General features: G+C 35.7%; 2 protein-coding genes and 1 long non-coding RNA gene across 5 annotated transcripts; 2 read left to right on the top strand and 1 right to left on the bottom strand.

Moving 5' to 3' along the window:
* Positions 1 to 2466: 2466 nt before the first annotated feature.
* Positions 2467 to 5747, top strand: LOC130556082 (uncharacterized). 2 transcript variants are annotated; one of them, XR_008963180.1, is made up of 4 exons: positions 2467 to 2573; positions 2686 to 2794; positions 5057 to 5088; positions 5612 to 5747. It is a non-coding gene; the product is annotated as an uncharacterized LOC130556082 (long non-coding RNA). The 2 variants fall into 2 exon arrangements; XR_008963179.1 differs by having other exon boundaries at positions 2535 to 2794.
* Positions 5748 to 8815: 3068 nt separating this feature from the next.
* On the bottom strand, positions 8816 to 16440 carry zgc:113337 (uncharacterized protein LOC503741 homolog). The gene is made up of 9 exons (XM_057336014.1): positions 16267 to 16440; positions 15875 to 15974; positions 15569 to 15644; positions 15175 to 15495; positions 14333 to 14662; positions 11393 to 11677; positions 10104 to 10205; positions 9384 to 9444; positions 8816 to 9067 (listed from the first exon to the last, which is right to left on the bottom strand). The coding sequence occupies exons 3-8, from the start codon at positions 15636 to 15638 to the stop codon at positions 9386 to 9388; spliced, it is 1167 nt and encodes a 388-aa protein (XP_057191997.1). The 5' UTR covers positions 15639 to 15644; positions 15875 to 15974; positions 16267 to 16440; the 3' UTR covers positions 8816 to 9067; positions 9384 to 9385.
* Positions 16441 to 22294: 5854 nt separating this feature from the next.
* si:ch211-214p13.7 (uncharacterized) lies at positions 22295 to 26021 on the top strand. Of its 2 annotated transcripts, none has more exons than XM_057336157.1 (4): positions 22295 to 22549; positions 22695 to 22717; positions 23039 to 23073; positions 24579 to 26021. In XM_057336157.1, exons 1-4 carry the CDS (start codon positions 22503 to 22505, stop codon positions 24783 to 24785), a joined length of 312 nt encoding a protein of 103 aa, XP_057192140.1. In that variant the 5' UTR covers positions 22295 to 22502; the 3' UTR covers positions 24786 to 26021. The 2 variants fall into 2 exon arrangements, with proteins under 2 accessions (XP_057192140.1, XP_057192141.1); XM_057336158.1 differs by having other exon boundaries at positions 24597 to 26021.
* The last annotated feature ends 258 nt before the right edge of the window (positions 26022 to 26279 follow it).

Genomic DNA, 26279 nt, shown 5'->3' on the forward strand with positions numbered 1-26279 from the left:
TATATTTTCTTTAATGAAACAAGACTAAATATCTTTAGTCTAATAGTTTTAAATATTTTTACTATAAAACCAGAGAAAAATATTTAGGAAGAATGTCATTTTTGCAGTGTTGCTGTGCTAATGCCAGTTATTACTCCAGTCTCTTCTTGCTTATTTTAAATCTCAAAAGTGTTTTAATTTTGGTTAACGTAAAGTTGAATCAGAATCAGAAAGAGCTTTATTGCCAAGTATGTTTGCACATACAAGGAATTTGTTTTGGTGACAAGAGCATCCAGAACACAGAAACAGCAACAACAATACACAGAGACCATAACACAATAGAATACACAGATGATTTAAATAAGGGCCTATGGGTATAAAAAATTAAGAAATACAATACAATAAACATAAGATAAAGACATAGAGAGTAAAGCTATGTGTGTATGTAAATATGTACAAGTAAAAAATAAGAATAGACTATTGTAGTACAAGGTATATATACAGCATAATGAAATATAATTTACAGAAAAAGTTGTATAAAAAATAGTGTATTATCTGAAGGATATAATTAATATTGCACTTAATTATTAATTGCACGGTGGGTAAAAAACATTTAACTGTTCAAGAGGTATGGCCTGAGGAAGAAGCTGTTTTTGTGTCTGGTTGTTTTGGTGCTCAGTGCTCTGTAGCTCCGACCAGACGGCAGCAGTGTGAAGAGATGATGGCTTGGATCGGATGTGAGAGGTCCAGGGTGATTTTCTGAGCCCTTTTCCTCACTCTGGATGTATACAGTTCTTGGAGGGTGGGCAGGGGAGCACCAATGATCTTCTCATCAGTCCGAACCGTCCTCTGTAGTCTTCTGATGTCTGACTTTGTGGCTGAGTTGTCATATGGCGCGAATACATGTTTTTCTGTGTCTTTGGTATGTTATAAGTTGCCCGTGCATGTATTAGACACTTAAAATTGCAATAAGTTGCCCATGCATGTATTAGACACGTAAAATTGCAAAAATTAAAGTGTCGGAACAAAAGATGCATTCTATCTAAAAGTGAATGCTCACCCAGACCTGCCTGAAATGCCTCGCGTAACCACACCCCCACAAATCTACGTCAGTTCTTGGTATGATTTGTCTATCACCGCCCAAATGTGTACGCAAGTAAGGTGGCTTAAGAAGCTGATGTTCCAAATATGGTAAGAGGCGTTACATTTTCGTCACACGCTTGCAGTATTTGACCAATCTCTATGCACTGGTTAACTGGCCAATGAGCTTTGTAAAAAAATCTGCGCGTTTCAGAGAGGCGGGGCAAAGAGGAGATACAAACATGCACGGTATGTAGAAAATACAGCATTTTTGAACCTTAAATCGTATATAAACATTGTATTATATATGATGCAATGCATTTTTTTCCCGCAGGCTATACTCAGCCTGAACAATTAAAAGCTCTTACAGCACACTGTCCATCACATTGCACACTTGCACATTGCACATAGCATCTGGAAACTGTACATTGTAAGAAACAATAGGTTAAACCTGTAAATAACACATCTGTACACTCTTTTAAAAAAATTATATGGTGTTTTTGTCTATATATTTTTTCCACTTTTTGCATATAGTGCATTATTGTTTTTATTTAATTTTCTCATTTTTTCTATCTTAATGTATACAGTATTTGCACTATGTTTGCACCATGTGTACACTTTCTTCTGCCCTAAGCTCCTGTCGCCAAGTCAAATTCCTTGTGTGTGTGTAAACATACTTGGCAATAAAGCTCCTTCTGATTCTGATTCATTACATCTAAAACAAACCATAATATTCGTTTTAGCCATGTCATATCACCCCTTTAACTCAAATTGAAAACAGTACTATAGGAAAGTAATTAAATCTACAGTAAGTTACTGACAAACCTGCTGCAAAACTACAGCAAAGTTTTACAGTGTAGTTCAGCACTGTCATGGTGATCGGATCGCCGACTTGTCTATTTCAGTTCTGTTTCTATGCTTTTATTTTGTAGTAACGAACATGCTTAGGGGAAATGTATCAGAGTAAAATTATACATTTTGTTCAGGAAATGTAGTGGAGTAAAAGTAAAATTCATCAGAAATATAAAGACTCAAGTTAAGTACAGATACTCCAAAAGTTTCAAAAGTACTTAAGTTCCAAAAGTACTTAAGTACTGTAGTATTTTTACTTCATTACGTTACAACACTGGGGGAACCGTGACAGTCTTTGCTTCAAGCAGCTTGTATTTATTTATTTTTTGTTAGTTTTTAATTTTAGCCATAAATCATTATTATTATTCACCCTGTATGTTTGTCAGGTTTTGCAAATATCTAACCAATAAAAAGTATTAAAAAGTCCTTGTCAACTTTGACAACACAGTATTAAATCATTTTAAAATGTTTCATTTCCTGAAAACAGCAAATTTGGACACCCGAGGTTTCGGAAGGACAGCAACAATATGCAATAACTGCATGAAACATGAAAAAGGAAGACAGCCACAGAGCAACATGTTCTTTTGTCCAGAAGCGTGTGATCTCGGTATAAGTGCAAAATTTGCAGACATGCGGGCAAAGCATTAACACATACAGTGCAGGTAAACGAAATGGAAACCACAAGTATGAAATATACCTCATTGAAGAGTACAAGAGAGCCTGAGTAATGTATGTTTAACAGTGTGACTTTAAAGATCTGATGAATGTCTTTAGATTTTGAGAATAGTTTGTACTGAGATGGCTTGGTTATGCATGAGGAATACTGCGACTTTTCTGACCCTGTTCATAGTTTTCATCCTGCATGTGTGCATTAATGCACAAGGTGAGTTTTCTTCATATTTTTTTAGCATGTGTGATCTCAAAGACGGAATAGACTGTTCTGATTTTTAGATGCTCTGATTTTTACTAACAAATTCTGTACTGTAAAATCAAAACTTGATTCATTACTTAAGCATCAAAGTACTGTACGTATACCCAACATGTTTAATAATTATAATACTGTAAGTGTGTAAAATGCATTAGAATAAACATATTAAGTGCAAAAGATAAATTACTTAAATTTAATAACTAAAAATGATTACATAAAAAATACATTTACATTTACATTTGGCAGACGCTTTTATCCAAAGCTACTTACATTGTATCGTATAATACATTTGTTTCTGACTATGTGTAATCCCCTGGGATCGAACCCATAACCCTGGCATTGCTAGTGCCATGCTCTAACCACTGAGCCACAGGAAAGCAAATATATAATTATATATTTTTATTAAAATTAAGGTGCATATCTTTGGTTTGCAATGCAATTTTAGTGCACACGGGAGACTGTATAGTACTGTTAAAATACTACTTTGTTTAGATATTTTAATATTTTTGTCAAATTTGATGGATTAAGGAAAAAGAGGAGGGGCTAATTAACCATAACAAGAATTGATAATTATTTTAACAAAGAATACAAGTGAATCAATTAATGGAACAGACAATGAATTTAACCTTGACTTATTAGTCTTATTATGTATCACTATTTGCCCGATATGCTGATTAATATATAAGATTTTTAATTTCTTACCAAAGAACATGCTAAAACTACTGTTTTAGTTTATTTGTATTGTTGAACTTTTTCTGTTTATAATTTTCAAATTCTTAACTGTTTACTGCTATTTTCATCTAAATATGTTATAATGTTATGTTTTAGGTCAAGGCCAGTATGGACAATGTCCAGTGTTTAAAGTTATGAGGGGGTCTGTTCATAAAGACTGTTTAAACAAACCTTTGAAGATCTCCTGCAGTCTGAAGCATTGTGATGGTCAACCAATCAATATTATATGGACTAAGTCTGATGACTTAGGCAAATGGACTCCAGTAAATACAACAGAGTTTCATTTTCACAGAAGAATTTTGATTCACAGAACTTAACTTCAGATTTAACTTTTACAATTATATCAAAGCTTCATGAGGGGGCCTACAGATGTGAATTTAAGCTTTTACACATATCATCAGTTAGCCATCATATACGTGTCTCTGTCACAGGTTTTTGCACCTTTTTTATACAGTATATATAACAGTTAAGAATATTTTTTTAGCAGATTAAGAAATATTTTTTATCTAACAATTTTATCTAATCACTGTAGTGATTAAATACAGCCTTTAGAAATCAATTATATTAACAGTTAACTAAGATTATTTTGAACTCACACAGATGACTGCACAGGAACTGACATTTCTTATACTGAGAGCAGATTCAAAATAATTACTGGTTTGTCAAATCAATGCTCCACACAAAGATACCTCACTAATACATTCAGCAAATATGTGACCCTGCCTGGGAAAAGTTTAAATCCTTTGGGCGGATTTACTGTTTTCTACATAAAATCATTCTACATAATTAAAAAAACATTAAGTGAAACCTTTTTTTTTTACTTTTATAGGCCATGTCAAAGATTGAAATCATAATGAAATTAATCGAAATCAAACTTTGATGCTTGTTGTCTCTTTGATGCTTGAGAAAATTGTCATTAAACCATTTACATATATATTTAAATTAAAGACAACTATCATCAAATGTATTATATTTTTGTTTATTATTCACACAAGTCTATCAAATGGCTTCCGAAGATCGTATTGCTTTTGATTTTTGGAATTTGGCAAACCCTGGTCACAATTAACTTTTAGAAAAAAGACCTACTAATTTAAAGTGTTCCTGCAGAGGATAGAAAATCATACAGGTTTCCAAATTCATATAGGATATCAAATTGACTTATGTTTACTTATATTTAAAAAGCTATGTAGCTACATCCAAATTTTACAAGATAAATCACTGTAATGTAACCTGTTGTTAGTATTTGTTTGTCAGGTGAAAACCTTTGCTAATATTAAGTAAGAACGACTTGATTTGAGACATGAATTAAGTGTTTTGATTTTAGTACATTTTGAATGTGAAATTAACTGCTGCAGTGCAAAGTTGAAAGTTGGTCAGGAGAACTGTGTGGGGAGTTAATAAATGACTAAGAAGTGTGTCCTAACTGTGTGTCCTAAAAAACTGTTGCATGATCCCTACTTAGACTTATTAATGGTTATTTTCAAGGTTTGAGAAGAAGAGAAGCCAAGAAAGCACAGGTACAGGCACTTTATTTTGAATATTAAAAATTACCTTTCTACTTCATATGTGACCCTGGATCACAAAACCAGTCTTAAGTAGCACGGGAACATTTTTAGTAAAAGACAAAAATACATTGTGTGGGTCAAAATTATCGATTTTTCTTTTATGCCAAAAATCATTAGGATATTAAGTAAAGATCATGTTCCATGAAGATATTTTGTAAATTTCCTACCTTAAATATATAAAAACTTTATTTTTGTGAGTGGATGGTCTGCCACAGTGCCCCTGATTAACAATTTCAAAGGCAATTTTCTCAATATTTTGATTTTTTTGTGCACTCAGATTCCTGAGTTTTAAACGGTTGTATCTCAGCCAGATATTGTCCTATTCTAACAACTCATATATCTATAGAAAGTTTATTTATTCAGCTTTCAGATTATGTAAAAATCTCAATTTCGAAAAATTGACCTATAAGACTGGTTTTGTTGTCCAGGGTCACATATATTAATTACACTACCAATTGTCTCATTATGTTTACAGCATAGAGCCCAATTCATGTGGACGACACCTGTCCCAAATGTTCTGAAACGTGAAGAATTTTTCTGTGTTCAGTACTCATCTGTCCAAGATTAAATTGTGATTCAACACAGATTGTTTGTTACACTGTACAAAACATTAGCGTAACGAGGAAGGCGGGACGAGAGCCGTGAGGGAACGGTGCGAGGCAGCTGACACTCATTATCACTCGAGTCACCAGCCTCGCACCGTTCCCTCACGGCTCTCGTCCCGCCTTCCTCGTTACAATTAGTTATTTGTTTATTTAGTTTTTTATTATTAGTTGTTGTTTGTTCCTTTTTATTAAATCTTTGTTTTTATCACAGTTAGTTTGTTGTCTTCAGTTTCCTTTGTTCTGTTTTTTCACCACTCATTTGCGATCATGGTTATTCATTTGATTTGCACAGATGTTTATTTTACCTTCATTTGCTTTTGTATTTATTTGCTCTGCTTTTCTGCCTTTATCTGTCTGGTGTGGCTTGTGTTATTCACACTGTTTTGCACTACCAGTGCTTTTTTAATACAGTTTTAAAATAAACCTTTTTTTTAATCTTTGTGGAATTCATCTTCAGACCCTGAGCGTAACAGTTTTTATAAAAAATTATACAACAGTTCTTTCTGGTTCTTGAATCTGCAATTCACAGTTGGACACGTGGCGGTATGCACCCGAACAAGTTGATTGCAACATGCCTTATAAACAGAGAGAGTGAGAACTTGCTACTGTAAACAAGTGCATGTTTACATTAAAAAACTATATAAAAACAATAGAAACTGCACAATGGAAATAATGCATTCTTGGTGAGTGTCCTTTTACAATCTTTCTTTCATTCCCACGCACGTCGTGCCTCATTATTTCTCACTTATAACTTCACTGAAGCAGCACAGCGCAAATTTAAAAGACGTGACAGTTTGAAAGTAGTAACGGAAGTTGTTCTACTGTTATGCTGGGCTGGAATTCGTGGCAGAAGAAAGTAGTTCCCCATTTCGACACTTCGATGTTGTTTCTGATTTATCTACACACTTGTGCCGCAGAACTGTTGTATAAATGCAATATCGCTCTCGTAGTCGTGTGATAGTGCTCTGCATCAGCGGCTGTGATTGCCTAGTAGCCTACACTGCGAACAAAGCAGCTCTGATGCGCAGAGGCATAGATTTCACAAGACATGAAGAACATCTTTTGAATCTGACACCAAGATATATGCACCAGGACTTTTTAGTCATGCAAATTGCCCCATATATGGATCAATGTGTTTTGACAACTTTCTATACTGGGCAGCATTTGGTTGTTCAGCAATTTGAACTATAGCTCTTCTTAGCATCAGTGCACCTTGGGTACCCTTGACCTTCTTGATGCATGTTCACTGGTTGTCCTTCTCTGCACTTTAGGTAGATACCAACCACTGCAAATACCGGGAACACCCCACTCTCCATTCTCACCTAGTCATTCTAGTCATTGTCCATCTTTCCTGCTTTCAACATGAAATTCAAGAACTGACGGTTTAACATTCACCTCACAAAATAGTTTTAAATTGCTTGTTCACTTGCATAATGTAATGCCGTCAGTGGCTTTAATGTTATGGTTGATCAGTGAATAAGGAAAACACTAGTAGATGGAGCCATGACATAATCACTTTAGCCTGTCAAGCAGCATAAATCCGTTTTCAACATTGACTATGCATGTTAGAAGGCCATTGTATCTGAAGAAATACAATTATTGAATGGGCCTACTCTAGAAAATAAGATATACAGGATTAAGTGACTCACTTCATTCCAGTCACAATCCCCCATTTCTACACTTTCTCAATTTTTATATTTTTATTGTTGTAAGCTCTGTAAACTCAGAATCGAACGTATCCATAATAAATGAGCACAACAAATCGGTTACCCTGATGGCATTGTGGAATCAATATACTGTGCAAATACAAAAATACTAAAAATACTGTACTAATATTTCTTATAAAAGAGGAGTGTCTTCACAAAAAAACAGATTGTCATTTGTAACTGCAGTTGCAGCATTACGCCACAATATAGGCGCTGTTTCGTTACCACCGCATTGAGACGCTGAAGAGTTCAGTAAAATAGCTATAGCTATTAGGAGCTGTATTAGCTGTGTTTCACGGTTGTTCAGATTTTTTACATTCAATTTTTTGAAAAGGTGTTCTTAATTAACTTGCTGTACATCATTCTAATGTTTTTAGGTGTGAAGTTGGCTCGTTGAATCAGCGTTATTCTGTACACAGCGAGTTCGCCAGTATGAACGCACATTGCGATCAGAAAGACTCGCAAACAAATGACTCCTTTGAACCAATTCGTTTACACATAATGTAAGAGATCAGTGAATCGTTCAAAGCTCAGTGAACTACAAGGAACGTATGGTGTAAATGAGCTTTGCTCCTTTAGTTATACTGGTTACTTATGGGCTAAAAAGTCTTATAAAAAAGGCTCATATTATAATTTTCAACTTTTCTGTTTGATTGAATAAATGTAATGCTTTATATAACTTTATAAGTGGGTTGCACAACCTCCGCCTCATTTTTAGCCAGGAAAAACCCTGCAGATGTATTCTATGGGTTTTCCTATGTTTTCATTTGGGAATTTATCTTTGTTTATTAAGTTTAGTTTTCCCCTGTCACTTTGGGGGTGAAAAGTTTTGTGCTTTGAGGAGGAAGAAAAATAAGGGTTGCAGTAACGTAAAATGGCGCATAGTTGGGTCCCCCATACATGGATTTGCCTAGGGCCCCCAAATCACTAAATCCGCCCCTGGGTAGGCAATATGCATGTGAAATGGACACGGGCAGCGGCAGCATGCCGTTTTTCCCCTCCTCTAGCCTCCTCCACTACTTTGAAATAAAGCTCTTTTGCCATATAAAATATATAGAACTCCCGCTGTTTTGAAAACTCCGCCTACTTTGCTCTGGCCAGCGCAGCGCAAATTGAAGGGCTACCCTGAACCCAGTGGCCAGCGCAGCGCATTCCGCGTCCGATGTGAAAGCCGCATAACCTAACAAGTATTTTTTCAGTATAAAATAAGTTTGATTTTAGTCTTGCAATTTTGACTTCTATACACATGTCAACACAGCTGTACATAAACGAATAAAATAAAAATGACTGAATTAATTAGGGTAATAATTTAATCCTAATCCAAAATAATTGTTTGTTATGAAATACAGAAAACAAACAACTGGAACATTCCATCCAAAGTTTATTTTTTGTACACATTAGGACCTGAATTTTGAAGACAATTTTACTTTGTGATCATTATGTACAATGCTAACATGGATTCCTTCTGCAACCTTCATGTTAGTTACACCTTTTGAATTTAAAATGTGACATGTTTTCATATTTAAAGTGTCACTGGACGTCTTTGGTTGGAAAAGCAAAGAACATGAGGACACTTTGTTTAGGTGAGATGTTTTTCAGTGCATCCTGAAGCATGTCAATCTGTGGACACATGACGGAGCACAGATTAAAAATACATTACACTGCCAGGTTTGTTAGAACAATAAAAACGTGTCAAAAAATATGAACATTTTATATAAAAAGCTTTCTTTGTTCAAAACATCTTTGGATATATTACAAAGAAAACTATAAGAATAGAAAAATTTGGGATGAAAGATAGACATTCATTTAGATTATATTAAATTAAGAAAATTCAGTGTATCTGCAAGATTCAGGAAAGTACAGGTCATTGTAGTGAAGCTGAAACAGGTCACAGGAAGAAGCGCTTAGCTCTTCCTGTTCTGAAGAAAACACTTACATTCAGCTGCCTGCTTCTTGTTCTCTTGTGCCTCTTCTTGGTAAGTTGTGTTCTTCATGCTCTGGTTACAAATATACAACACACACACACATGCAGATATATCATGAGAAGCTTAATTTAAATTATATAAAAAATAAATTATTTAACAGTTTGACGTTTTGTAGGACTTAACGAAATACACTGTTAAAGTAAATTGTTTAAAGTAATTAAATGATATTTGTTAGAAAAAAAATCTTGACAAAAAATGATTGACTGATGTTTTTTCATCATTATATAGCCTACAATTATTTTATTATTTTCACCACCAGAGGGCGCAAAATACTAACAAAGACTTGATGAATGAGGGAGCGTGGAATGACGGGAGGTGTGTCTGCTTAACCTTTACTGCCGATTGAAATCAATCCAACGGGACGTACAAATCATGTTCATGGATGACAAAATTAAATTCGATTATGTTACAATGTAAGCCATCAGAGTGGTGTACACAGCCATGACACCATTAAAATGTGACTCAACACTGGTTTAAATTAAAAAATCAATTTTTTTCATATTCAAACATTGTTGGAAATAAAAATTTGGGATAATGTATTTACACAAGTAACCAAAAAGTGCTAGTGTCTTTTGGACATTTTAATGCAAAAATTGAGCCTTTATTTGTAAACTTAATTGTATTGCATAGTTTCACAACAGATTGTTTCCAGTTTTATTCAGAACACCCACCATCCTTACGTAGGACACACTTCCACAAACAGAAACAGAGGCAAAGAACCAGGAGAAAAGCGACAGTCGTCACGGAGATCAGGATAGCGAGTGCTGTGCCAACTGGAACGACACAAAAGGACAAACAAATAACTGTTCATAGAGCAGTAGTATGACACAAACAACTGTTGTATTGAACATCAGCACAGCTGATTTGACTATAGACCAGGGTTTCTCAACTCTGGACATTAATATCCACTTTCCTGCTGAGATTAGCTACAACCTGTATTAAACACGACCTACCTGCATTTTTGTAATAATCCTGGAGACCATATTAATTTGTTCAGGTGTGTTTCATAGGGTTAAATCTGAACTCTGAATCTTGCAAAGGGGATTTGGCAAGGACTAACGATTATTTTCTTGGCTTTAAAGATACTCATTCACTTTCATGTTATCCTGAATTTGGCCCAATATTTCTGTCCAAAAGCAGCTCTCTTGAAGCTGGACGTATACTGAGGGACACTGATGAATGACTGGCCCAGAAAACCTGACCATCTTCGTTCATGTTAATTTCAGCATTTACGAAGACATTTTTTGAAGAAAGTATTGTAACTGGTAACATTAATGCAACATGAGAATTTGTGTTGATTAATATATGCTAAAAACTATTTGCTCATTCTTAGTAGTTAATGTATTTACTAATGTTAACAAATACAACCTTACTGTAAAGTGTTACCCTTTATTCAACTTGTACTAATAAAATAAATGCACGGGATTTTCTAATCAAGTCCTCGATCTTCTTAAGAAAGTTTCAGATGTCTCCCGAATTCAAAACACCTGATGCAACTTATCAGCTCATGTGTTAATTAGGAAGACCTCCAACACATTCTAGAAGGGGGCGGTGCTGAGGGCTTTATTTGAACACTCCTGATAGAAGTGACAAGAGCACTTTGGTACTTTAATTCCCAATTACATAAAAATTTGAAATAAAGTCATTATTACATTGTGTCAAAATGTGCTACTGAAATTGCAGAAAATTTATAAAAGTCAGTTCAAATACTGAAGTACTTTGGAAGAACAGATGATTGCACAGCCAGAAATAACACATAGTTTGGCAAATTTTCTCATGCCTTGTTTTCTTAGTTTTGTCTAATTTCAAGGATGTCTGAACCAAAATAGCACATCATCCCTAGTCTTTTTTATCTTAAATATCACAAATTTCTTATAAAAATGTCTGCATTAAGTAAATTTGTTCCAATCAAGTCGGTGTATGCCATTCATTAGTGTGCAAGTAAATATTTTACACTCACTCTTAGTGTTCATAGAAACAGCAATGGCAGTCTCCAGTCCTTTGTGGTGAACAAGACATTTGACTGAAACATCCTTCAAGAGTCCAGCCTGTACTATCAATGTACTGATGACCAGTGTGGTCCCGTCACTCTGCTGGATAACAGTGGACACAGGTGGACCGATGGTCCTATTATTACCTTCTACATTCCACACTATTTCAGCCTGTGGCCGAGCAACAGCGGTACAGTTTGCCTCGATCACTCCTGGAGATGTGGTCTTGTAGCTTACTTGAGGTTTGGGCAGTACTGTAAAGATACACAATACATAAACTGATGTTAAACTGGTGGCTGCTCTTTATTTGTTATTCATGCAGTTTGTACAGGAATGTGTGCTGTAATACAGTACAAGAGGAAATGTATCATCCCAATGAAAAAACAAGTATTGACTACTGAATAAAACCCTTTGTGTTGACTTGAAAAGCAAGAACTGTCTTTGTAAATCAATAGATCTGCATGCCATCGCTAAGCCCACATAGCTTTGCCTTTAGCTCAGAGCTACAGAGATGCCTATCAAACCACAGCGCTTAAACACTTTTCATTCGGACAGCAAATAAGCCATTTGCATTCTTGCAAAAGCATGACCCTTTCAGAACAAAACAGAATTGATATGAATAAAAGATGAATGATTAAAGGGATAGTTCACCCAAAATAGGAATTTCTTTCATTATTCACCCATTATGTTGCTTCAAACTTGTATTGTGTCGTATTTTCCTCTCCAAAAATTACAAACACTGTGAAAAACATAGAATAAGAATAAGAAACAGATGGTCATTTTCACTAATAATTGTGTCATTAATGTCTTGTGCTGTACCAAATGGGATTTTGACCTTTCTGGAGCTTGACATCCCATGGACAAAATGATTGTTCTTTGGCAATAGCTACGTAACAAATAGTAAAAAAAATCCTACATACGAGATAAACACAGCTGAGGTTTGGAACAACATGAGGGAGAGAAATTCAATATAGTTTCCCCCATAACTGTCAGTTGTCGTTGGTTGTGTCAAACACAAGAAGTTTTAACAAATGCAAAAGTACAGCACAAAAAGAAAGCAATGAACATCCATCTGAGAGAGAAATAGAGGAGCACTGTGTTTGTGGAACAGTGTCACAGTCATGCACTTTAGCAATCTGAATGAATCATAGATCCCACAGACACAATCCGTTTCATTTACTCTCTCTCTCTCTCTCTCTCTCTCTCTCTCTCTCTCTCTCTCTCTCTCTCTCTCTCGCTCTCTCTCTCTCCCTCTGTTGTCTTCATTTTCTTGTCCTCAGTGTTTAGCCTTGTTTTGCCCTCTGTGCTGTAGTACAGTCCTACCAGTTGCACACACTTGATTTGAGTTTCTTAATCTAAATAATAATCAAATATCAGCAGTTTAAAGTCCCCGTGAACCTCAAGTTGCGATCGTTTTTACTTCCGTATTCGGACGCATTTTTGAGTGAAAAGGAATTTCAAAAGAGAAAATCAGTGGGCGTGGCTTGTGTTTTTCACTGCGAATTGATTGGATGTATAAAAGAAATTAGCAGCAGACTGACAGTTGAAGGGGAGGAGTTAACGGATGCTCCGCCCAAGCCGTCTAATTTACGTCATTTGAAATGGATAGTCATTTCTGGGCGGACGTGCATTTTCAGATTTTAATTGAAGATTATGAGGGTACATGAATTTGAAAAGAAAATGACTCACATTGATAAGCGATTTATTATAAACGCTGCAATATTTTATGAAAAAATAAGAATTGTCATTTTTAATTTCAATTGTACTTTAAACTTGAATATCTGTATCTTGTTGAAAAGACCACTTGAAGAGGACTACTACTGTGATGCTGGTTGTCGTGATCCCGTTCACGTCTTGGTTGTATCTAGCACTGTGTATGTTGTTTTTTGTGGAGCGCATGTGCTCGTTGATTTGACAGTTCGCCATGTGTTCGGTGTCTACGTCATTTGCCCCGCCCTCATGTCTCTCCGCCAGGCTTTCCCCTCACTGGTTTCTCATCACCTCTTCACACTGTTCACCTAGATTATCCCGGCCATCAGTTTATCCATTATTCCGTATCCCGTTCACCTGTAACTCTTTAGGTTTCCCTATTTAGTTCCTCTTGTCCTATGTCAGACCGTTGCTCTTTAGCCAGCTTTGACTTCTCGTACTGCCTTTTGGCCAGTTTCCTCTTAGCGGATATTACCTGTTCTCTAGTCTTTGTCATAGTTGTAGTCGTAGTCGTAGTCGTAGTCATAGTCATAGTCATAGTCTCAGTCATAGTCTTTGTTATTTTTCGTAGTTCTCTTAGTCTACTCTAGCCTTTGCCAAGTCTTGCTTCCCTCTGGTACCCTTCTTAGTTTGGTTTTTGCCCGCTCTCGTTATTTTCTCTGCCCTCTCCTCAGTACCCTTTGGCGTCCCGGACTCGCTCACTCATCACCACCAGACTTCACCCTCTAGACACTGGATTTCCCCGGACGGGGTTGGACTCTTTGATTCTTGCACATCGTGTGTCGCCGGGTCGAGTATTCTCCCCGCCTCTGGATCTCTGCTGAAGCAGTTCTCTCTCTCTCCGAGTGTCATCGGGTCGAGCATTCTCCCCGCTCCAGGATTTCTGTGGTTCGAGTTCTCTCCCGTACGAGGGTGCTTGCTGTTCGGCGGGTCGAGTCTCTCCCCGCCAATCTCCGTGCTACTGGTGGTGTCACTATTGACTGTCTTGTCTATCTACCGTGTTAATAAACTTCTGTTTTCTCCCCGCAACTGACTCTGTCGCCTGGTAACTCATGACAGCTGGTACTGAAAACTATACTTCATAACAAATGGGATATGCTTTGAGAAAAAATTCTGCCAGAAATGTAAATGTAATCTGTATAATCCATATACAGTATGAGAGCTTTCCTTATTCTCAACTGTGAATTAGCAGATCTTACCATATATAGTGAGGCAACCTGTAGCGGTCTTGATGCCTTCTGGGTACGTGTGGAACTCGCAGGTATAGCAGCCCTCATCTTCAGTTCTGACCGGCCACAGTGCAAGATGTGTGTCAGATAGCGAAGGGCTCAGACTCGCACGGTCCACATACTCTTCGTCAATTACAGGGTCACTCTGCTTTGCGAAAAACGCGACATCGTGGGATTCTGCCTTATTCACTATCTTCTTCCACAATACCTGCTTGACTTTATCTGGCAGGCCGTACCGACAACCCAGGATTGCTTCTTTACCAGCCACAACAGTCATATTACCGTCTGAGATCACTGTTGCTGCAGAGATAAAAAGAAAGACTTTAAATAAAAAATTATAGAACTGGTAGACTCTATATTTCGTTGTACTATATGTAAGATGTTAATAATCTATACAGTATGTACTAAACTGTGTTATGTTAAATCAAATGTGTTGTTCTGGATGCTGATTGGCTAATACATCATTCTAACGAAAATACACGATAAAGAAATAATAATGAATGAATAATTTTGTTATTGATTGCAGGTCAGCGACTGTATCAGACTAATAGAAGAATTACAATGAATTCAACAGGCTTGGTATTCTGAGCGCCTCTCTAATTTCCAGTCTGGGCTCCTTACGATCGTTTTTCGGGGGATCCCCCTCGGTCAATCCGCGATAGCCTTCCGGGGGTCACAGGTGACACAGACCTCGGCAGGGTCCGAAAAAAGTGGGCAACCTCCCCCCCTTACAGTGCCCCTGTTCATTTCTAGCTATTTCTACCAAATAGATCTCACAGTTCTCACTCTCTCTCTCACATAACATGACTCACCTGTAACAGTAAGGCAGGTCTGTCCCTCCCGTGAGCCCTTGTTATAAATCTCAAAGATGCAGGTGTAACAGCCCTCATCTCTGTAGCTGACTCTCTTGATGGTGATAGCACTCGCATCGCGTGCAGAGGCAGCAAGCTCCACGTGCTGTTGACCACTCACACTGTCCTGCTGACCGGGCTGGTAAGTGATTAAGGTCTGGTTCTGTACGTCCAGCCAGCGGATCTGATGAACCGATTCCCCTCTAGCCTTGACAAGCGTACAGCTCAGAGTGAAGGGTTTGTCAGCTTGAGCCTCCAGACGTGCTGGAGCTGAGACCCTGCCTAAGACACATCGATGCTAAAATCAGCAGAAATACACAGCTTACAACATTAAAATAACTGCAAGGGTGTGTACCTTGCAGTCTGGACACCATTACCAAAGACAGACACATCTGTAGACATCTTGCCAAGGAGACCACAAACATCTTCACCTACAGGAGAAGAAATGTGATGGAATAAATCATTTAACTAACTATAACACCATAATGTATGATAAAGGGAGGGGTCAACAATAAGGATGGCTAGGAGGGTCCAATGTGAGAGACTTGTTATCCAACTTGCTGACACGGAAGCTTTGTCAAAATTGCAAGAATGACTTGTAATAGTCTAAGCATTAGCTATACTGTAAGATGTGTTCAAAATTATAAAAGAGTTGTTGTACCTTTTATAGTGAGAGGACATTTAACAGTCCAGGACAGTCTTGATGGTGATGATCTCTGTCAATCAGGGTTGTTTCCAACATCTTATTAAAGGGCTGCCATCTGGGTCCACATATCACAAACAAAAAGAATACTATGTGTGCATATTCAAAATTAAATAAATATTGAAAATAAAAAGTATACTGACTAAACGTTCAACATTTTAAAATAAAAAAACATTGAAATAAAACCAAGAGATTAATTTAGTTCTTGCCAAACTTTACCTGATCATTTATTAATACTCAAAAGAAAATTACAGACAAATGAAACATTAAATAAGTAAAGTGTGGGAAATTATAAGGCTTAAGTTTAATATTAAAAGTTTTACCAACTATCATTGAATGTCTCACAATACCTCTGGGGTGTAGCTCTCCTCTGGTCACAGCACAACACTCTCTTCTTAGCGAAAAATCAACTGAATGGTAAATGGTCCTTTCTCCGCCTACCACTGACCACTGGATTTTCTGACGTTGACCACAGAGTGACACTGTTTGAACCTAATCAGCTGTCTGTCCAAACAAGACTGTTCATAGACTTATGCATGGACGACATATCACTAGTTAACTCACACACATGCGCACACTTATGCACGGACAACATATCACTAGTCACGCACACACACACAGCATTGTTCCTGTTTTCTACTGGTATCACTATCAGGAACATTTGATGAGCTGTAATCACATCTTGAATTGCTTTGTTGTTATCAGCTTGGTCAGTTTGGTTTCCTGATCAAAACGCAATGCTTAAAATACGTTAAATTATTCTGAAAAAATTGATGAGGTGAGTAAATATGGCAGTAAATATGATTTCAATTTATCTTGATTCTTTCCCAATCAAGCCTGACCTCTAGTGGTTAAATTGGGACAATTTTACTGATATCTGTTAAACATTGAATTTGTGTAGGTTAACGATAACAGATGTTCTTCTCACTGAATATTAATAAGACTCTATTTTCAACCCAGCGTTGGGTCAAAAAACCCAGCCGATAGGTTCAATTAACCAAGAAAATGTTTATATTTGACCAAACAATGGGTTTGCATAGGTTAAATTACAACCCAATGGTCATCTCTGTTTGACCCAACACTGGTTTGAAAATAACCCAGCATTTTTTAGGTTGCAGTAATACCAGTTAAACCCAACGAGGACCCAATGAGGTCAATGATCAAAATGCTTAGGACAGCATTTATAGCTGTACAGAAGATCTCGTTTACAAGTGAGGTCCATAGTAACTGAAGAATGCCATTACTTGACCTGTATTTAGAATGAGGTCAGTCAACCAATATACCACAGAGTCACTCTTGCCAGCAGGGTGACATAGATCTGTAAAATGTAAAGATGTTGTGTGTGAGGTAGTTGGGCTTGCATCTGTTTCAGTGAGTGGAAACTTTCATGAAAGGAAACTTTAGAACAATACATTTTCTTTGGCCAGTGAATTAGACATGCTTCTGTATCCAAATGTCAACCTGCAAAGACATGCACACACACAGGTGCTTGGAGGCCGCTGTAACATGAAACACTAACTCAGTCAATACAGTTCATGTTTATGAAGTTTAATTAAATGTATTATAGCATTTTGGGCTGCAACACATTGTGGTTCCTTTCAGAGCTGCACAGAAATGACCACCAGAAAAACGTTTTTAATCAAATCAGAATTTAATAAATAAGGAGAACAACAACAAAGAAAACCAATGACCCATTTTCACCACCTGTTCATAAACAAGATTTTCCCCATAAAATAAAATAAAATAAAATTACATTTGACATGCGAGTTCATTTATCTATAATGTGTGAACTTTTTACACGGTCCCTTACCAAATGGTGCCTATTTCAATGTTCAATTAGCAAAATTTGCTTTAATATATATACATTTGGCAGGTGTTTTGCATTCAGTTTATGCATTTTATCAGTATGTGTGGTCCCATGATCTTTGCACTTCCTGGAGTCCGAAAGAGCTCATGTGACACCCCTCTTCATCTCTCTCCACAAGTCGCTTTGGATAACAGCTTCTGCTAAATGTCTAAATGTAATGCACTGTTAACTCAGAGCTCTTAGAGATCGCCAATGTGATGCAGATTAAATCAAACAGTGCATTAAAATTTCAGCTTCTCTGGCATCTCCTGCTGTCGGTTGAAGTGCTAATTTAGTCAACATCCTGTGTCCAGCTACGACCTTTCATTTCCTTGTTTTACGGACAACATCTTTGTTGATGTAGATGGGTTCCTCTGCGAAACACAACAAACGAATACATTGATGTTAAAATTAGGCAATCTAATTAGGCATTTCAAAAATTCTATTGGTTAAATCGAGAAGTACAGTTGTATAGTAAAGACAACAGAAAACAATGAATTACAATCACACTCACTTGAAGTGCAACAACACTTTTTTCTACACCAGAAGATGACAATAATGGCTACAATAAGGATAACTGAGAGCGCTGAGCACACGGGTATTGCGATCAATGATATATCAGGATCATGGGGATCTATGAGGAAAGGATATAAAATATAAATGAGCTTTAAGGAGTTGCATGATGTCAGTAAAGATGTGGAATTCTGGATAGCATATTACTATTTATACTTCTGGCTTCATGAGATGTTTCATAGCTACGGCGTTAAAGTGATAGTTCAACCAAAAATGAAAATTCTGACATCATTTATTCACCTGTGGAACATAAAAATTTCACAGGGTTTTGTGGCCATATGGAAGGCAATGGAGGCTAGTGTCTTCGTTTGTGTTATGCAGAAGAAAATAAGTCATACAGCTTTGGAATGACATGAGTAAATGATGAAAGAATTTTCATTTTGGCTGAACTAGCCCTTCATAACCAAAGCTCACATGCCATGCAAACATACATTGTTATATAAAGAGTGTAATGAAATGTACCTGCTGGTTTAGAAGTTGAGTTTTGCACAGGACTGTGTTGTTCAGGATATTGATCTGGACACATATTAGTTACATTAAGTTACAAAAAATAAATGTAAGCATTAAAAATTAAGGATATTTTGATGATATTACAATACAATGTTTAAAACCATGTAGCACTTGAAGATAAATGTGATGTGTTTGTGTTCTGTGATCCTGGAAAATGATAGTGCAAGAGTAGTTGCCAGAGTCCTCATCTTTAATATCTTCCATGGAAAGTGTACCATTGTCCGTAGTTTGCACGCCAGTTCTTCTACTGTAAATTTTTGACTCTTGACTTTTATTTAGAAAGATCCTGGCCAGCAGTATGGTTTTGTTGCTATAGTATTTCCATTCTATCTCATTAATGGACGTCCCCTCTGGAATCTCTGGTAGAGGAAATGTTAAAGTGCTCCCCCTTTTTATGTTAATGAGTTTACCTGTTTACAAGAGAGAGAAACATGTTATTTATTAGTAGAGGTTTTCCTGTTGCTCACCTGGAAACTCCATCCTATCAACACATTATACGCACATTAAAGGGACAGTTCACCAAAAAATTATGCCATCATTTATTCACCCTCATGTCATTTCAAACCTGTTTGACTTTCTTTCTTCTGCAGAACACAGAGGAAGATATTTTGAAGAATGTTGGTAACCGAACAATGGTTGTACTCATTCGCTGGTATTGTATGGACACAAAACCAGTGCAAGTCAATGGGTACCGCCGTTGTTCGGTTACCAACATTCTTCAAAATATCTTCCTCTGTGTTCTGCAGAAGAAAGTCATACAGGTTCTGGATGGCAAGACAATGAGTAAATGGTCATTTTTGGGTCAACCATCCCTGTAAGCTAAATAGATCTTGGACAAGTTTCAAACCTCTCCACTTCCTACAGTTGTTGAAGGTGAACCCTTCAGTGATCTGTTATTACCTGTATACAAACAAAGCCTCAAACCGAATAGAAATGGTTGTTGTCAGACCACTAAAGTATACCATCCAAAGGACCTATTGTAAAAACATCATCCACATCAAACTTGTAATCAGACTAAAAAATCTGAAGCTAGCTGAAATGACAATGTCATGTTGCATTTCATCATAAAATGACATTTGACTTTCACTACAAAATGTGTTTTTTTTTTACATCGTCCCTTACCCAGTGGTCCCCTTTTTCGATATTCAATTAGCAGAATTTGTAAATAGCTAACTCTGCAACAGGACTTTTCAATAGATGGTCCGTCCTGATTCATACACAACTGCGTAGAAAACACAGCACCAATACAACCTTGAAATGAATCTTGACATGTTCATTTTGTTTTTTACGAAAACACTGTAATAGTAGCCAATCATTGTAATGACAGACTTTTTAGAATGAAATTAATTACTCATTGTTACATGGTTCATTATTACACTGTTTAAGAATTATATAGTCACCAGTGTTGGGTAAGTTACTCTGAAAAAGTAATTAAGTTAAGTAATTACTAGTTACAAATTACATATTCAATAGTGTAATTAGATTACTGTACAAATTACTCTCTCCAAAAAGTATTTAATTACGTATTACTAATTACTTTGTATATACCATATCAACCTTGATTAGAATTAATTCCAAGGATAGACTTGAAACGGCTTATTTAATTCATTCAAATAAATAACAAATAACTACATAAATTATTCTAATAATTGTGAGAAGGATACATTAATGCATACATTTTAAAGTTAGGCTTATAATTTTGATGTCTTTCCACTATTGAATATATAACACAATATTTAGTTAAATTACATCAGAAGTAACTGTAATTAAATTACAGAAAAAATAAGAGTAATACCTTACTTTACTTTTTCAAGGGAAAAGTAATTCAATTACAGTAACTAATTACTTAGTAACTAGTTACACCCAACACTGATAGTCACATGACTTTTTTAATGTGCAACATTTTTTTAAGTGTGAGAACTATGTGAGAACCACACTTTGAATACATCTGCTTTGACCAAGAGAGTATTGTATATGCAAAAGTTTAGTACATGTACAGTAGTAAATATTGTAACGCTTTACAATACGTTTCAACATAAACTGGGTATAATGAACAATGAATATAATTTTAACAACAGTTATTAATGTAGGTTAATGTTAATTTATAAGCATACTATTGATTTTATTTAAAAAAATGTTAAATCGTTTTTAAATAGTTTATTCATGATGCATAATGCATGTTCATTTGGCTTGTACAGTAAATAAATGTAAGTAGTCTATCAATGTATGTACAATTTAAACCTTAAAATGTATAAAAGGTATTCTACATTGCTATTTCATGTTATTTTACTAATAATGCATTCAACCAAACTGAGACAAATCTACCGTACAGTTTCATAAAACAAATGAACACAAATAAAACAATATTTGAGTTCCAAAGTATGCCAATCCCAAATGAGAAATGTAAAGAAAAAAGTCTATACGTCTCACCCAACGACAGCTCCAAGAAAGTGAAAAAGATGAAGAACTGGTATCTATTCATTCCTCCTGAAATCCACAATAAAATTCTATGTGTTCAGTTTTCTAATATTTATTCTCTTTTGACAACTATTAAAACAAAACTTTACTTTATAAAGCATTATCTGCTGGCAGATGCCACACACATGGGACCACACAGGGGGGTTGTACATGCATACACATGTTGTGATAATCACACGGTATATGTATTTTTGTAGGTTTTGTCATACTGCCCCCTATATGTATAATGACGGCACTGCAAAAATGTAATTTTACTACACCAAGCAAACCTCAGTCTCATTACAGTTACCAATGGAGTCAATAGCAAATAATTATTTTATGTTTGCCATTCCCAAACAGTATAAACTGAAAAAGTAGATTTTGACATTACATTATGCTTCAAACATTAGCCTATAAAACACTTCCTCTCATCATAATTCATGGTGGGAGAGTATTGCTTGTCTGGTGTACGCTTGTATCAATGTGGGCTTGAAGGAAATGAACAACTTCCTGTGCCTAGCATGCAGCAACTGCCAGAAACATAAATTTCACCATCAGTACAGTATATCAAAAACATATAGGATTAAGCATTTGAGTTCTTCAACCACATAATGTGGTCTTTGGAACTGCATAGACAGTTATCCTTATGCACACAGACTCTCTGAATTATTGTTACTAACCTGTCAGAGTGTGAAATCATTTTTAGTTTAGCATCTCCTGCATGTGCAATATTTTCCAGCAAGGTCTTTGCATACTAAAACGTAACAAAACATTATGCATACAAATTGAAAGTTTACATGTATAGAAATGGAATATGAGCTTCATTAGGACGACATGCAAATCAGCCAAAATAGTAGAAAGGTTTGTTGTCATGCAATTACAAATTACACTAATGTATGACAGAGGGCACAATGTGAGATGTGTGCAAGCACGCTCATGAAAATTAGCATGTGTCTTGTCAGAGGCAAATGAAAACCACAGAATACAGGAAACACAAATGAAATACAAGCGCTCTGTTGTTTGATCGCTTTATGCTGAATGCTTTCTGCATCTTTCTCCTCTTCTGTATCTCCCGAACTCCTGTATCTTATTGTCTGATTGACGAGTCTGTTCAGGACCATACCGTTTCAGTACTAAACTGCGGTTATAGATTTAGTATTTACACTACTGTTGACAAACAACACCAAGTTTGTTGAAACTATGGGATGTTCTTTAAGCTGCAGTCGAGGGTCATCTACAGAGACTGGGTATGTACTGATGATACATAAAGTCAACAATCATCTTTTTCATTTCTGTTTTATTTCTGTTTTCTGATTTCTTAAAATTCAGAGAATTTTTAAAGTGGTAAATGGCAGGTGCTTTACATTCTATACTTTTTTATCATATCCTCAGCGAAACGAAACATGAGGAAGCTGGTAAGATAAATATCTTCTTTATAAACGTACAGTATATGAACAATTGTAAAGCAACAGCTACCTGATGTGTTTAGGTTTTAGATGTCTAGGATTCCTCTTTATTCATCCATACTTGCAATGTGTGTGTCACATATAGTGCTTCTTTTTCAAGTGTGCACTTCTGTAGCTGATTCTATGTTAAGTTCTTATGTTCTGTAGCTAGAATGTTGAAATGATACAAACTCAGCTATGATTAACATTTTATAAATAGATCCTTACATTGTCTATCATCATTGCTATTCATTGGTAGCAATTGGTAATGTTTTTTTATTCTGTATATAGCTGATAATGACGACCAGAGTGACATGAACAAAAAGGTAAGAATGCTGAACAGTCCTAATATTAAAGAAAGAGTTATCGTTAAAGCAATAAGCCCCAAGAAGCAGTGGGTTACAGTGCATTAGCTTAGTGCATAACAGCCTTAGCTGTTATAAAATGCACTCTAACCCACTGCTTTGCGGGGCTTATTGCTTTTATAAAACGGTTATTCCATATGCGTAGCAAGGTTTCATCAAATAAAGTAAATAAAGTGATATTTAGGCTATGTAATGCGCTCAACAGTTATAAAGTTATCGGGGTATTTTATAACAGCTTAGAACTTGGCTCAACCAATCAGAATCAAGGACCAGAAGTATTGCTTTTTACCTTGATAGGCTGTGAGCTGAGATGAAACAGTTTTTAACTCTTTGTGAAAATAATTAAAGTACTACACAGAAGATATGTGTGAACATATTCACAGTGTGAACATGAAATTAATCTGTAGCTCCGTATCTTACATTCCTTAATACCGGCAAGAAATGTTGGCTTTCAAATGTAAAAACTCTGTAAAACCCTTAACATCATGGTACATACAGTAGTACTTAATGCAGTGTCACGTTCATCACTGTTATTCTGGTTCTTCCGCCTGAACGGGCAACTCAACCGCAGCTGTGCTTACTTGTTTTGCATTTTGGGGCATCAAATCTGCTCAAAATATGTCTGTTGACTGCGATATTCAAATGATGACCTGCCTTTACTGACAGCGTTGTTCCTGTTTGTTTAAATGTCAACATGATATCATAAATAAGGTAACAGTAGAACCCTATTTAAAAGCTTTGTAAACACAAGTTTTATATGTATACAACTTTGCTTATTTACACAGACTTGTATACTGTACTGCATGTGAAAGATAGTGATAAATGTATACATAATGTCTGGGTTACATAAATAGTTTGCCCAGAAATGAAAATTCTGTCATCATTTACTCACTCTCATTCCAAACCTGTATGACTGACTTTCTTCTGCAGAACACAAAAGAAGATATTTTGAAGAATGTTGGTAACCAAACAATGATGGTATTCACATCTATTGTACGAACACAAAATAAATGCAATGGGCCATGGTTAACAACATTCTTCAAAATATCTTCTTTTGTGTTCTGCTGAAGAAAGAAAGAAAGTCATACAGGTTTGAAATAACAAGGGTGAGTAAATGATGATGAATTTTTCATTTTTGGTTGAAATATCCCTTTAACTGCAGTAACAAACATATTTTTAAAAAAGAACAATAAAAATGCATTCATGTACAATAATTTAAAATAACACTATCTTCGTAGGAAAAATACATCCATCCATATACCGTATAACTTTGCTGGGATGGCAGTGAGTGCTTGTGCCTATAAGAAATCAAGAATTGCAGACATGAATCAAAGGTTTACAAAGGATTTTATTTTCACACTGAGAGTCATTTTTGTGGTTTCACAGCAAGGGGCAAAGACCAGTGTGATAGATATCAAAGGTTTCTGCACTTAGCTGCTGGTAAATGTATAATTCCTATGCGTCAGTCTTCTCTTCAACCACAGGGGTCGCCCACTGAAGATGTCCTCTACGCCTCCATTGACCACAACAATCTCAAACCAGAAAGGCAGCCTCGAGAGGATGCGGACAGTGATTGTGATTATGCAGTTGTAAGGATTCCTGAGATGAGGACAGATACAGCCAAACACAAAAGCAGTGAGGACTGTTCAGATGATTATGTGCTCATGGGCTGAAGACAGTGCATTCTACTGGATGGACAATCTGAGATACAATACCTAAACAAAACTTTAAAGGCCTGTTGACCTTTGTAAAAGTTTGAATGACATTAAGCTGTTTTATATTTATTTGTAGGTTTTTAATTTCTTTCAAAAGTCTTTTTAGTTTTTCATAGCTTATTTTCATAAAGTGTGAATTCATTGTTAAACACGTTAAAGACATTTTATACGTTGTAGCATCAAGGCACTTAACACAGAGATGTAAAGTTTTATCAATAATGTGTACAGTGATTAAAAAAATAATATTGTAAATTTTGTCCCATATAGTCTGTCCCAGTCACATTTTTAGTAAAGTAATTTGATTGCATCAGATGGTAAAACCAATATCTAAAAGCTGTTTCTCGCACAAAACACATTTAACTGTACCCGTAACACTATTTTGTACAACATTTAAATGTAAATGTAGGCTGTATAAACTAACTGGACCCCAAACCCCAAAATCAGGGCAGAACAGACCTGGGGCTTGAGGTTCCTCGAGCTGGCATCTACATAAATGTTCTAAATGAAAGACTGAGAGACAAAGCACCGAACAATTAAATAAAACTTTGGTTGACAGGAAAATAAATGATTCTGAAAGTAATTCTCTAGCACCATCTAGTTGTCAGAAAACTACGACACAGCTGAGATGCTTTTCCAATATTTCTTTCCAATATAGTTTACCCAAGAATAGTTAAGTAAATATAAGAAACTACATCAATCATTTTGTGAATATGCAAAGTGTATTAGACTAATAGGCATTATTTTTAAATTACTGACAAGCGTTACAAGCTTGCATGTCTGAACTCTTTAGTCTATTTCTTATAGCTTATGATTATTTAAGTATGTATTTTTATGTATTTTATTTATACATAAATTGTATATGTGAAGAAAAAAAATACAGATCTTAGCTCTTCATGTCTTTCAGAGCAATGAGGCCCCCTAGTGGTAACTACATGTAAATGACTTGACAAAAGGATTCTTGAACAGCATGCTCTGTTAAAGTTTACCTTGAAACTTAAACATTTGAGAAAGATTTCAGGACAACGAGCTCAACCATAAAGACTACTAATATCTGCTAACTGTTTATGAGATGGGCAACATGCTTACAATTAGCTGAACATTTACTTTATATGAACATAGTTTATTTTCACAAGATAACTCCTTTTTTAAAATAATTCAAAAATCATGTTCTTTATTGTGTTTTGTTGTATTTGTTAGCTGTATTTTTTAAGTTATTGTTACTTAATAAAAACAATAAAAAAACAAACAATTTGATTAATATTAATTGGAACGCACAATAAAAACTTGAATTTTGAAAAAAAAGAGTTATCTGTTTTTGTAAATTAACTCTTCATTTGTTGAATTAGTAATTTAGTGTATATTTTATAATCTTAATTTGAATACGGCAATAAATATTAAAACATTTTATTTGAATATGACTACATTTTTGTTTTAAGATCTTAATTTAAATAC

This window comes from Triplophysa rosa, linkage group LG6, assembly GCF_024868665.1.
Source record: "Triplophysa rosa linkage group LG6, Trosa_1v2, whole genome shotgun sequence".
NCBI lineage: Eukaryota > Metazoa > Chordata > Actinopteri > Cypriniformes > Nemacheilidae > Triplophysa > Triplophysa rosa.

Excerpts from the sequence above, each read along its gene's own strand:
- zgc:113337 (XM_057336014.1), bottom strand. The coding sequence starts at position 15,638 with ATGTTTGTGGTCTCCTTGGCAAGATGTCTACAGATGTGTCTGTCTTTG. Across the intron at positions 14,663-15,174 it reads GACCTGCCTTACTGTTACAG|CAACAGTGATCTCAGACGGT; the intron begins GTGAGTCATGTT and ends TTATCTCTGCAG. Across the intron at positions 9,445-10,103 it reads GTGTGTCCTACGTAAGGATG|AGCATGAAGAACACAACTTA; the intron begins GTGGGTGTTCTG and ends ATTTGTAACCAG.
- si:ch211-214p13.7 (XM_057336157.1), top strand. The coding sequence starts at position 22,503 with ATGGGATGTTCTTTAAGCTGCAGTCGAGGGTCATCTACAGAGACTGG. Across the intron at positions 22,718-23,038 it reads AACGAAACATGAGGAAGCTG|CTGATAATGACGACCAGAGT; the intron begins GTAAGATAAATA and ends TTCTGTATATAG. Across the intron at positions 23,074-24,578 it reads AGAGTGACATGAACAAAAAG|TCTTCTCTTCAACCACAGGG; the intron begins GTAAGAATGCTG and ends CCTATGCGTCAG.